At 39.1% G+C, this 12,375-nt stretch overlaps 1 protein-coding gene across 1 annotated transcript in view; it reads left to right on the top strand.

The window, feature by feature from the left end:
• The window catches only part of LOC140205806 (dihydropyrimidine dehydrogenase [NADP(+)]-like), a 927,724-nt gene that overhangs the window by 217,138 nt on the left and 698,211 nt on the right, over positions 1 to 12,375 (top strand). Inside the window, exon 3 of the mRNA XM_072273510.1 lies at positions 8,774 to 8,856. Coding sequence (XP_072129611.1) covers positions 8,774 to 8,856 — 83 coding nt within the window. The remainder of the gene's footprint in view (positions 1 to 8,773; positions 8,857 to 12,375) is intronic.

The raw sequence follows: 12,375 nt of genomic DNA, 5'->3' as shown, positions 1-12,375 counted from the left end.
AGGTATGAGATGTGAATTAGCTAAGATAGACTGGCAAATGACACTTAAAGGATTGGCAGTGGATATGCAATGGCAAGAATTTAAAGATCGCATGGATGAACTACAACAATTGTTCATCCCAGTTTGGCAAAGTAATAAATCAAGGAAGGTAGTGCACCTGTGGCTGACATGGGAAATTAGGGATAGTATCAATTCCAAAGAAGAAGCATACAAATTAGCCAGAAAAAGTGGCTCACCTGAAGACTGGGGGAAATTCAGAGTTCAGCAGAGGAGGACAAAGGGCTTAATAAGGAAGGGGAAAAAAGATTATGAGAGAAAACTGGCAGGGAACATAAAAACTGACTGTAAAAGCTTTTATAGATATGTGAAAAGAAAAAGATTGGTTAAGACAAATGTAGGTCCCCTACATACAGTAACAGGTGAATTGATTATGGGGAGCAAGGCCATGGCAGACCAATTGAATAATTACTTTGGTTCTGTCTTCACTAAGGAGGACATAAATAATCTTCCAGAAATAGTAGGGGACAGAGGGTCCAGTGAGATGGAGGAACTGAGGGAAATGCATGTTAGTAGGGAAGTGGTGTTAGGTAAATTGAAGGGATTAAAGGCAGATAAATCCCTAGGGCCAGATGGTCTGCATCCCAGAGTGCTTAAGGAAGTAGCCCAAGAAATAGTGGATGCATTAGTGATAATTTTTCAAAACTCTTTAGATTCTGGACTAGTTCCTGAGGATTGGAGGGTGGCTAATGTAACCCCACTTTTTAAAAAAGGAGGGAGAGAGAAACTGGGGAATTTTAGACCGGTTAGTCTGACATCGGTGGTGGGGAAACTGCTAGAGTCAGTTATCAAAGATGTGATAACAGCACATTTGGAAAGCAGTGAAATCATCGGTCAAAGTCAGCATGGATTTGTGAAAGGAAAATCATGTCTGACGAATCTCATAGAATTTTTTGAGGATGTAACTAGTAGAGTGGATAGGGGAGAACCAGTGGATGTGGTATATTTGGATTTTCAAAAGGCTTTTGACAAGGTCCCACACAGGAGATTAGTGTGCAAACTTAAAGCACATGGAATTGGGGGTAAGGTACTGATGTGGATTGAGAATTGGTTGGCAGACAGGAATCAAGGAGTGGGAATAAATGGGACCTTTTCAGAATGGCAGGCAGTGACTAGTGGGGTACCGCAAGGCTCAGTGCTGGGACCCCAGTTGCTTACAATATATATTAATGACTTGGATGAGGGAATTAAATGCAGCATCTCCAAGTTTGCGGATGACACGAAGCTGGGCAGCAGTGTTAGCTGTGAGGAGGATGCCAAGAGGATGCAGGGTGATTTGGATGGGTTAGGTGAGTGGGCAAATTCATGGCAGATGCAATTTAATGTGGATAAATGTGAGGTTATCCACTTTGGTGGCAAAAACAGGAAAACAGATTATTATCTGAATGGTGGCCGATTAAGAAAAGGGGAGGTGCAACGAGACCTGGATGTCATTATACACCAGTCATTGAAAGTGGGCATGCAGGTACCGCAGGTGGTGAAAAAGGCGAATGGTATGCTGGCATTTATAGCGAGAGGATTCGAGTACAGGAGCAGGGAGGTACTACTGCAGTTGTACAAGGCCTTGGTGAGACCACACCTGGAGTATTGTGTGCAGTTTTGGTCCCCTGATCTGAGAAAAGACATCCTTGCCATAGAGGGAGTACAAAGAAGGTTCACCAGGTTGATTCCTGGGATGGCAGGACTTTCATATGATGAAAGACTGGATGAACTAGGCTTATACTTGTTGGAATTTAGAAGATTGAGGGGGGGATCTTATTGAAACATATAAAATCCTAAAGGGATTGGACAGGCTAGATGCAGGAAGATTGTTCCCGATATTGGGGAAGTCCAGAACGAGGGGTCACAGTTTGTGGATAAAGGGGAAGCCTTTTAGGACCGAGATGAGGAAAAACTTCTTCACACAGAGAGTGGTGAATCTGTGGAATTCTCTGCCACAGGAAACAGTTGAGGCCAGTTCATTGGCTATACTTAAGAGGGAGTTAGATATGGCCCTTGTGGCTAAAGGGATCAGGGGGTATGGAGGGAAGGCTGGTACAGGGTTCTGAGTTGGATGATCGTCCATGACCATACTGAATGGCGGTGCAGGCTCGAAGGGCCAAATGGCCTACTCCTGCACCTATTTTGTATGTTTCTATGTTTCTATAGGTACATGGAGCTTAGAAAAATGGGTCAGCCTAGGTAATTTCTAAAGTAAGTATATGTTTGGCACAGCATTGTGGGCCGAAGGGCCTGTATTGTGCTGTAGGTTTTCTACGTTCTATGTTCTCTCTTTCTCTCTCTCTGTCTCTAGTGTGTGTGTGTGTGTGTGTGTGTGTGCGCGCGCGCGCATTGATTGATTGATTGATTGACCAATGGACCATTCAGAAATCTAATGGCAGAGGGGAAGAAGTTGTTCCTAAAATGTTATGTGTGTGTTTTTAGGCTCCTGTACTTACCCTCTGATGGTAGTAATGAGAAGGGTGCATGTCCTGGATGGTGGGGGTCCTTAATGAAGGATGCCACCTTTCTGATGTATCTCCTTTTGAATCTGTCCTTGACGGGTGGGTAAGCTAGTGTCCATGATGGAGCTGGCCAGCAGTATGAAGGACAAGCTTTTCACTGTACCACGATGTATGTAAAAACAATAAACTACTTCCAATTCCAACTAGCCATGTCTTCCTAATGTTTTCCTCTCACAGTCAAACTCCCGGTCAATGTTTGTATCACCTGATAACCTATTTATAATGATCCTTCCATTAAATCTAAGTCATTCATACATATGTCAAAAAAGGACCCATGTACTGAGTCATGTGGATCCTGCAGATAATAACCTTCAAAAACACCCATCAACTGTAATCCTTTGATTTTCCAGTTTTTAATTCAGTTGCCACTCTCCCCTGAATCCCGTGAGTTTTTAGTTTTGGTCAGTCTGTCGTGAGGCCCTGATTAAAAGCTTTTCTAAAATCCATGCGGACTGTGTTTAGTTATCTTACTGCCATTATTTTGTTTCTGATCAAGGTACTGCTATCAATAAAATTATAAACAGGACAGCATTGGAAAAGGCTATTTGTCCATCAAATTTACTCAGGCTCTTTTCAGAACTAGTTTGTCAGATTGGCTGGCACTTTTCCAATATTCACACAATTATTTTCTCCTTAAAATTTTCTTTTGTCTAATTACCCTTAGTAGCTTCCTATTTAATCCGTTCCCACTTGCACATCAGACAGCAGATTCCAAATACTCATCATTTATTGCTTTTAAATACAAATTCCCAATATTTCAAAATACATTGTTCTCTCAGTTGTTTAAATGGCCATTTTGAGTACTAAGGTTTCTTTAGCTTCCACTGGTGCAGGCAGATTGGCTTCTGTTTTAAAGTATTCCCTAAAGAATATGAGTGTAAGGGAGATAAAACTTGAAATAATGGTGGGATAAAACAAAGCGATGGGTGATTATTCTTTACAAGGAAAAGAAATCTAAAAGTTTGTTTCTTTTCTATTGGGGAGCTAGCAATTGTACTACTGAAACACAAGATGAAGCTGATAACTTCGATAAAAGACACATGAACCATTGTAGAAGGAAATACACCGAATGCAACAGAAAGGATTTTTTATTCCCCATGTAAAGTAGAAGGCAAGGGAATTGGGCAAGGGAACTCTGTCAGAAAATATTGAATTTGGATACTGAACATAATGGATAATAAATTTTGTTTGCATGTCCAAATAAACTACTACAGTTAGAAGTTAACATTCCTACAAGAACACTATAAAGCATCCTGTTCCCTGGTTTGTGCCATATGTGTGTATGTAATAAAGAACTTCAATTCCTAGTGTGCAGTTCAGGCCCAGTACCGGAAGTCACATTGGTGAGCTGTGTGCATGTGGTCGTCTTAGTTGGAGTGTCCCGAATAAAAATGCGTTAGGTTTTACCCATACTGTTCGTCTTTATGAAGAGAAACTTAACAGGTTCCTTCTTCATCGCCACTGTATATTTTCTTTCTCTCAAGTATCTATCCTTTTTCCTTTTGAAAGTGGTAACTGTTCTGTGCCCACCATGCTCAAACCCAGAGAGCCGTGAGCGCTGAGGCATTAAGTGTCATTGAAGCAGAGGTTGCAATGTCTTGGACCTGCTTGGGAATTAAATATTAGACAGGGACATGGAGTTGAAGCCAACAATCAGAACATCCTTGATGGGGCTGTGTTTCCTGTGTTTGCTATTTCTATATGATCTGAAGCATTAGGCGATGAATTTCAGATTATCCTCCGATCATGCTCGCTGCAGGAGGCCTGCATGTTTTAAATTCATTTACTTGGTTTATGATCTTTCCAATGAAAGGGCATTTCTTTCTTTTCCCCACTAAGCCAAGACACTGAGTATCTCTACCCGCTACTAATCTCAGAATCTCCAATCCGTCCACATTATGGAAGCCCCTCATCCAAAAGATTTTATTAAATATTTTTATGCAGTCTCTGGAGTCTAATAGTGTTATTTATCTTTGCCACATAACAGATGAATTCTGATCAGAAACAGGTCGCTTTATTAAGGCTTTTGATAAAAGATTTTGTCATCTAGGTTTTCCCTTATGCTGGCCCTATTGTCATCTTACCTTAGTTGTCATTTAGATTATTATGCCCGACTAGTATCTAGCACAGTCTTTTCGTGGATATCAGGATTGTTACCCCTTAACTGAGAGATTTAGCATCAGACCATCTAACCAGATTCTGTTTCACAGTTCTGTTAAACTTAATGTAGAATTTCTTGACCCTGTGCGAAAGTGACTTGCCTGTTCCAATACCTGGAATCATCTCCCCATAGACTGATGCATTCACCATCCACAGCCTATCACAAGGCAGCTCTCATATAAGTCAATTTTCATGGCTAATTAAGTATCTGCTTATGTGCTGTTGTGTTCTATCTTCAGTGTAATGAGAACTGTTTTATTTGTCCAGAAATATGAAAGATCTTGAGAAGGTTGTTATTTGGATTCTTTGAAGACTGCTGCTGGAGAACATGGTTCCATAATATTGTTCAATAAGGAGTGTTTTTTTTTCTCCCAAGCTATATCCTTCTCTCAATTCCACTCCTGGTTTTGTATTAGAAGAATGAAGTAACTGAAATGGTTGCTCTGGGCATGGTTCCTTGAGGAATTCCAGCAGCATTGTGCTCAAGCCTTGATAATTTATCCCGAACAATCACTGTCACCACTCCTTGGATGATTCTGGTCACTGGCAGGCCCTAGCTTTAACATCCAACTCTTCCCCTCTGCAGCAACACTTCAGCGTCAGTAGTAATAAGCCACACTTGACTGAAAACACAAGTAAATCATTGTACTTTATGCAGATAGACATTTATATAACTAAATCCTAAGTCATAAGCTAATACAGTAATGTCAACAAATTTTCAGCTGCAACTGTATATTTCTTTTGTCTTCCTCTTACTGTTGCTATGTTCCCCTTAGGAAAACTCAGTGCAGATGAGCAAATATTCCAGAATTTTTATTGTCCCTTTTGTAAAGAACTTTGCATTTTTCCATACATTTCCTCTGTTTCCAAATTGCAAGCATATTCAAATTTTCCCAGCAAGTATCCTGTTCAGTTTCACAATCTGTCACCTTTGCTGGTTTGTGGGCCTGATTCTAAAGCCACTAGCCCTGAATGTGGTGGAAATTCTGAGCAGCTCAAATCAGATTAACTTGCTCAGTGCAGAAATATTGAGTTTAATGGCTGCACCTCGATTGTTTCCTGGTTCTATTTGAAGTCCAAAGGCAGTACACAATCTTACTCAGTTCCACAACCATTTTTGCAATGGAGAAGGAAAAGTACAAGATAATATACATGTCTTAAATTGATTGTGTTTGCTTTAATAGTTTTAAATATTTGCTAGTGTTTTTAAAATTTTAAATGTTTCTAAATCATAATTATTAAAAACCAAACAATTTTACGTATCTGAGGTGATTATTTCCTACGTTCCTTCTCTCACCAATCCCCCAGTAAATCACATAGAATACCCCTCGTCCAGTTCAACGTCAGCAGCCTCTGCTTTCAAATGAAGATATCTGAATGGTTCAGAAGCATTCAGTCATTGACAGCTTTGATATCTGGCAACACTGGTGGTCAACATTCTTTCATTTTGGGTGGGGCTAGTGTAATGGGGTGGGTTGATCGGGCTCAAAAGATCCAAACCAACTTGAGTGTCCAGGAAATGTGGTAGTAAGCATACAAACCCGACAAAGTAACTTGAGCCTAATTTGTTATCATTAAAACAGAAAGCACAAATGAACCACACTAAATACTATGTCATGAGCTACAAAGATTTCAGATTTGATTTGTAGTCTCATGATTTATAATCTCTACTTGATTGTTGCTTTGTTGGGGGAACAACTAATTCCAACTCGTGAAATCACCCTGGGTCTATCCGAGGCACTGATGATCACACTTTCTCAGTCCAGGTGAAGTTCCAAGAACGGAGCAAAAGGTACCTCAATAAATAGGGGTTCAATCCACAAGCAGAAAAAAATTGCTGGTCTTTTGTTCTCATGCCACTAGTGCCTAAGGCCAAAAAGAATCCAGCCACTATTAGCAAGCATTTAACAAACCTACAGTGTTTAACTTGTACAAATATCTTACATGCAGTGAGTTCACAAGGAGTTAAAGTGTTGCTTGGAATCGTTCAGAGTTTCATCTAATATGTTTACAATATTTAATACACCGCAGCACAGCTAGTTCTGGCATATAAAAGCATTTTGCAGCTCAAAAATCTGCAGTCATGCAGGGCCTCAACATTTCAGATCTAGATTTCACTTAACAGGAAAGCATCTTTGATATACACAAAGTGCTGGAGAAACTCAGCAGGTCAGGCAGCATCTATAGAGAGGAATAAACAGTCAGTGTTTCAGGCCGAGACTCTTCATCAGGAATGTTTATTCCTCTCCATAGATGCTGACTTACCTGCTGAGTTCCTCCAGCATTTTGTGCATGTTGTTCAAGATTTCAAGCAGCTACAGAATCTCTAATGCTTTAACCTTACTTTGTAAAAACATAAATACAAATGTTTTCTATATGCCTAACAGCAGACATGGTAACTCACCACTGACAACATACCTTAGGTCTCCAGCGACTCCAGTTTGTATTCATTCCTTCAGGCAGTGAAGAAAAGCCATTAATTACTTTGATCTCTTGTAAATAATAAAGGATAAAACTGCAAATGCTTTTAGGGTCATAATGTCATACAACAATACAGCACAGAAACAGGCCTTTTGGTCCATCTAATCCATGTCAAATATTATTCTGGCTAGTCCCATTGACTTGCACCCAGGTCATAGCCCCCCATATGCCTCTCATCAATGTACCTATCCAAATTTCTCTTAAATGTTGAAATCAAACACACATCCACCACCTCCTCTGGCAGCTAGTTCCACACTATTAGCACCCTCTGACTGAAGATGTTCCCCATTGTGCTCCCCTTAAACATTTCACTTTTCACCTTTAACCCATGACCTCTAGTTCTAATCTCACCCAACCTCAGTGGAAAAAGTCTACTTGCATTTACCCTATTTATGCCCCTCGTAATGTTGAACCTCATTCTCCTACGCTCTAGGGAATAAAGTCATATCCTTCTTTAACTCAGGTCCTCAACTCCTGGTGAAATCCTTATAACTTTTCTCTGCAATCTCTTTTCTAAATGGTTTCTTGAACAACTGAAAGTTTATGTTGAGGTCAGTGTAAAGTGGGTACGAATAAGATTCTTCTGCTACAGATATAATGATAAGGAGGTTATCAAAATTGTTATGTGCAATTTATGGGAAGTGATAATTCAATAATATATAAATAACTATAACAATTCATCCAGTGTTGTTTAGGAGGTAATAAAAGAAGAAAAGGAGAATGAGTGGGTTTGATTATGTGCAATGAATCTGAATGATGTCCAAATTATTATGAATTTGCTGTATTCCTTGCTGTAATCTAATAGTGCTTCATTGTAATTTATGTTCTGGTTTGGAATAAGTCTGTTAAATGCCCTCTCTCTTTTCCTTGTTCTCTTTTATTTCCTCTGTTCAATAACCTTCCTTTTTTAATTTATTGCTGCAAATTCCTGTTCTAACATTTGTGTTCTGCTTTCCTTATTCTCTTCCGTTCCCACTTTTTCTTATTTCTTTTCTAAAACTCCATTTAAAGAAAATTAAATCAAAATATGCTTGGGAATCTAAAAATACCCGGCTGTTTTAAAGACAGCTCTCTTTAAAGCTGAAGCTCAAAACAACTTGAGAGTATGATTGCTGCTGTTGTGTGTATGTTTTATATTACTTTATTTGTTAGAGACCTGTGATTTATCTTGTCCCAGGGATATTTACATCTCACACAGAGTTATTCAGAAGCAGCTAGTTTTCCACCCTTAGAAAAACTGCCTTAGGGAAAACAAACTATTTAAATAGGAAACATATATAGTTTCAAGCATAAAATATTAAGATATGCATTAGAATGGAGTATTTGTAATCAGATATACATGCTTCGCTTCTTGTGTGCATCCCTCTCATACATGGGGAGTTAGTGATAAGATTTCCATGACAACCACATTGTGAATAAGATTGACTTTTGGCAGGTTTATAATGTCAATTTTGATTATGCATCGGAGTCACTCCATAGGATATGTTGCTTGAAAAGAAATGCGTTTTAATATATGAGAATAAAAGTGAATGCTTATATGAGAAATGTCTTTACCTTTTGGTTTATTCCAGAGCTATGAGAAGCTAGAGAATAATTTTGATGACATCAAACACACCACTCTCAGTGAGCGAGGAGCACTTCGTGAAGCAATGAGGTAAGTCCAAGTCACCATGGCAACAATCACCGCCGTGGTAATGAAAAAAGCCATTCTTTATTATTGTGAGGAACAAATGAGTTCATTGCCACCATTCTGATCTTTTCTCTAAGGTATTAATTTGTCAGTAGAGCATCTTCCCTTGAGGCTGTGCTTAGGTTGCAAGGATGCAGCTAGTTCAGCTTGTGTGTGCACTCAGAATTTAAATAATGTTTTCACTTCAGCTCCCTGCTACCAGAAGCAAAAAAAAGCTTTTTTTTCTGTAGGTCTTCAACCACTTAAGAGGAGCTCAATCATTTTAGCTCAACTGCTGATTGGTATTATGACATTTTCTTCACCCCTGGGAGTACTTTGTGTCTAGAAATATTCCTGTCGAAAGTAAATTTGTAGCAAATTTTATCAATTCCATTCTCTGAATCTTAAATTTCATAAAAAGTGGATTATTTGCATTTAAACTATGAGATACCATTTTTATTAAAGACGTGTGGTAGTGTAGCTAAAACACTAAAGTGATATGTGAGTTATAGCTCATTCAGTTGATTTAGTAAAAGTGATGATAAGTTCCCATTTAGATTATTTTACAATCTTTCTATGTCCATTTCTTTGCCCAACTTTGCTGAAGTGTTGGTATTTGTTTGTAGGAAAATACCTTCTTAAACAATGTATGGTCATCTGCATAAGATAACGCTGACAAAGAGCAGTCTGCTCGTGTAGAGTTTCAGTGATTCTTGTACACTTTGATTAAATTTTAATGCCAGTTGGGAGCTGATGGGACACTTCATTCTCTTGTTAATTCTTAGAAATTGTGTTTGTAACATAATTGGTGAGGTGCAGTGTATACAAAAGATATGTAACGTCACCCAACTTGACACGGTGGGCAGATCTTGCTGAAGGGGATTGGCAGTTCTAGTCTGCTGTCAATCCCAAAACTCAATTCTGTGGCTGGACACCACATTCAGTTTCCAGTGTCATGTTGGAGATAACCCAGCCCCAGCTTTCATCCATTATAAGTTGCTACCCTACCATTTGAGAATCAAGGATATGAGATCTACTTCATCTCACCAACATCTTGAAGATGTGGAGGTCTAGTCCCTTTGATCTGGTTCAGATGAACGTAGGATAGCAGAAATCACACACCACTACTTTGGGCACTGTGAGATTTGACCCTATCTGTTAAAAATCACACTCTGCTAATTTTCTTTATTATTCTTTAGATTGATTTAATTTGCATAAATGTTATTGTATATGTAAGTTAGTGGAGGTTAACTCAGCTCAGCAGAGACGTGAAGTTTCATAACATTGAACGTAACTTTGGCTGCTAGCCTAATTAATTGTATTATTTATTATAATGTAAGATTTAGTTCATCTTTTAAATTTAATTCTATAATAGTTAATAATGATGCCCCATTGAAAGCAGTAAATTTGAGTCTGACACTGCCATCACCTGAGGATGAGAATAGAATTGGACAAATTGACAATATCTTTAATAGCCATCCTGTCTTATATCCATAAGATCATAAGACGTATGAGCAGAGTTAGGCCATTTAGCCCTTTGAATCTTCTCCACCATTCAGTCATAAAAGCTGATATATTTTCTCTCTCAACCCTACTCTTCTGCCTTCTCCCCATAACCTTTGATACCTTACTAATCAAGAACCTATCAACCTCCATTTTAAATATACCGAATGACCTGGCCTCCACAGCCATGTGTGGCAATGAGTTCCACAGATTCACCGTGCTTTGGCTAAAGAAATTCCCCCTCATATCTATTCTAAAGGAACATTCTTCTACTGTGGGGCTGTGCCCTCTGGTCCTAGACTCCCCCGCTATTGGAAATGACTTGCTCATGTCCACTCTATCTAGGACTTTCAATATTTAGTAGGCTTTAGTGAGCAAAGCCCTCATTCTCTAAACTTCAGCAATACAGACCAAGAGCCATTAACCCTTTCATTCTGATACATTAAGACTTTCATTCCTGGGATCAATCTTCTTAAACTTCTCTGGATCCGCTCCAGTACCAGCAAATCCTTCCTTGGATATAGGGTCCAAACCTGCTCACAATATTCCCAAGTGAGGACTGACCAATGCCGAATAAAGCCACAGCAATCCATCCTTGCTTTTATTATCTAGTCCTCTCAAAATGAATGTCAATATTGCTTTTTCCTTCCTTACCACAGACTCAACTTGCAAGTTAACCTTTAGGGAATCCTGCACTAGGACTCCCAAATCCCTTTACACCTCCAATTTCTGAACTCGTTCTCCATTTTGAATATAGACTATGCCTTTATTCCTCCTTTCAAAGTACATGACCATACACTTCCCTATGCCAATTTTCCATTTGCCACTTCTTGACCCGTTCTCCTAATATGTCTAAGTCCTTCTGCAGACTTTCTGCTTCCTTAACACTCCTTGCCCCTCCACCTACTTTGCATCTTTGGAAACATAGCCTCAAAGCCAACAGTTCCGTTATTCAGGTCATTAAAATATACAGTGGATATTGGTTAATTGGGACACATCAGGAACAATTTCATTTTGGCCCAATTAGCCAATGTTTCATGGAAAATGTTTAAAAGGTATTTAAGTGACCAACTACCATTTAACTGAGAAACAAATTATGTATTTAAGTGAAATACAGAACAAATTAAAACACTACCAATCCTACTAAATTACTGTAAATCTGTATTAGTTCCTAATAGTTATCAACAGAGTTCATCCAGTGTGCGCTGCCATTTTTTTGATTGACTGTAAATGAATAAAATCAGCGCAGACTCCTAATCAGATAATAGACTGCCTTCATACAATGCTTTTGACAACTGCATATTTCAAGTCTTCACTTTCATTGTAACCTTCAAGATGATTGTGGATACCTTCAAATTATTCATATTTCCTAGCTTGTTGTAGTAATGAAATTGTTTCATTTCCTCTCCTGCTTGTTTCTGCCATCTCCAAGCCCGAAATCCAGGTGAGCAGAACATTTCATAATTTTCTTCCTGCTTAATTATCACCCACTATCAGTGACAAAAATCACTGCTCTTTGAACAGAAACACACGCTATTTAAAAACTGTTTGCTCTAAGCAAGGTGTAGAGTCTAATGGCCATACAAGTGCTCACGACTAATGCCAGTTAGAAACTATTTGGCAACAGTTTCCTGTCCCAATTAAGTGGCATAGTGTCCCAAAAGAACAAAGGGAATTCTTTTTTGTTCTTTAAAAGAACTGTCTCAAATAAGTAGCTGCCCTGATTAACAGATAGCCCGATTTAATTGGAATCCACTGTAATGTGAAAAGCAGCTGATCCGACACCTAACCCTGCTGAACGCCATTAGCAGCCAAACAGCAAAGACCCTGATGAAGGGTCTCAGCCTGAAATGTCGACTGTACTCCTTTCCATAGATGCTGCCTGGCCTGCTGAGTTTCTCCAGCGTTTTGTGTGTGTTTCTCGATTTCCAGCATCTGCAGATTTTCTTTTGTTTGTGATAAGACCTGCTTTATTCTCTCTCTTTGCCTCCTGCCAGTCAG

This window comes from Mobula birostris, chromosome 12 (genome assembly GCF_030028105.1).
Source record: "Mobula birostris isolate sMobBir1 chromosome 12, sMobBir1.hap1, whole genome shotgun sequence".
Taxonomy (NCBI): domain Eukaryota; kingdom Metazoa; phylum Chordata; class Chondrichthyes; order Myliobatiformes; family Myliobatidae; genus Mobula; species Mobula birostris.
The sequence above is the reverse complement of the archived record's forward strand: the minus strand, read 5'-3'. Positions and strand labels throughout refer to the sequence as shown.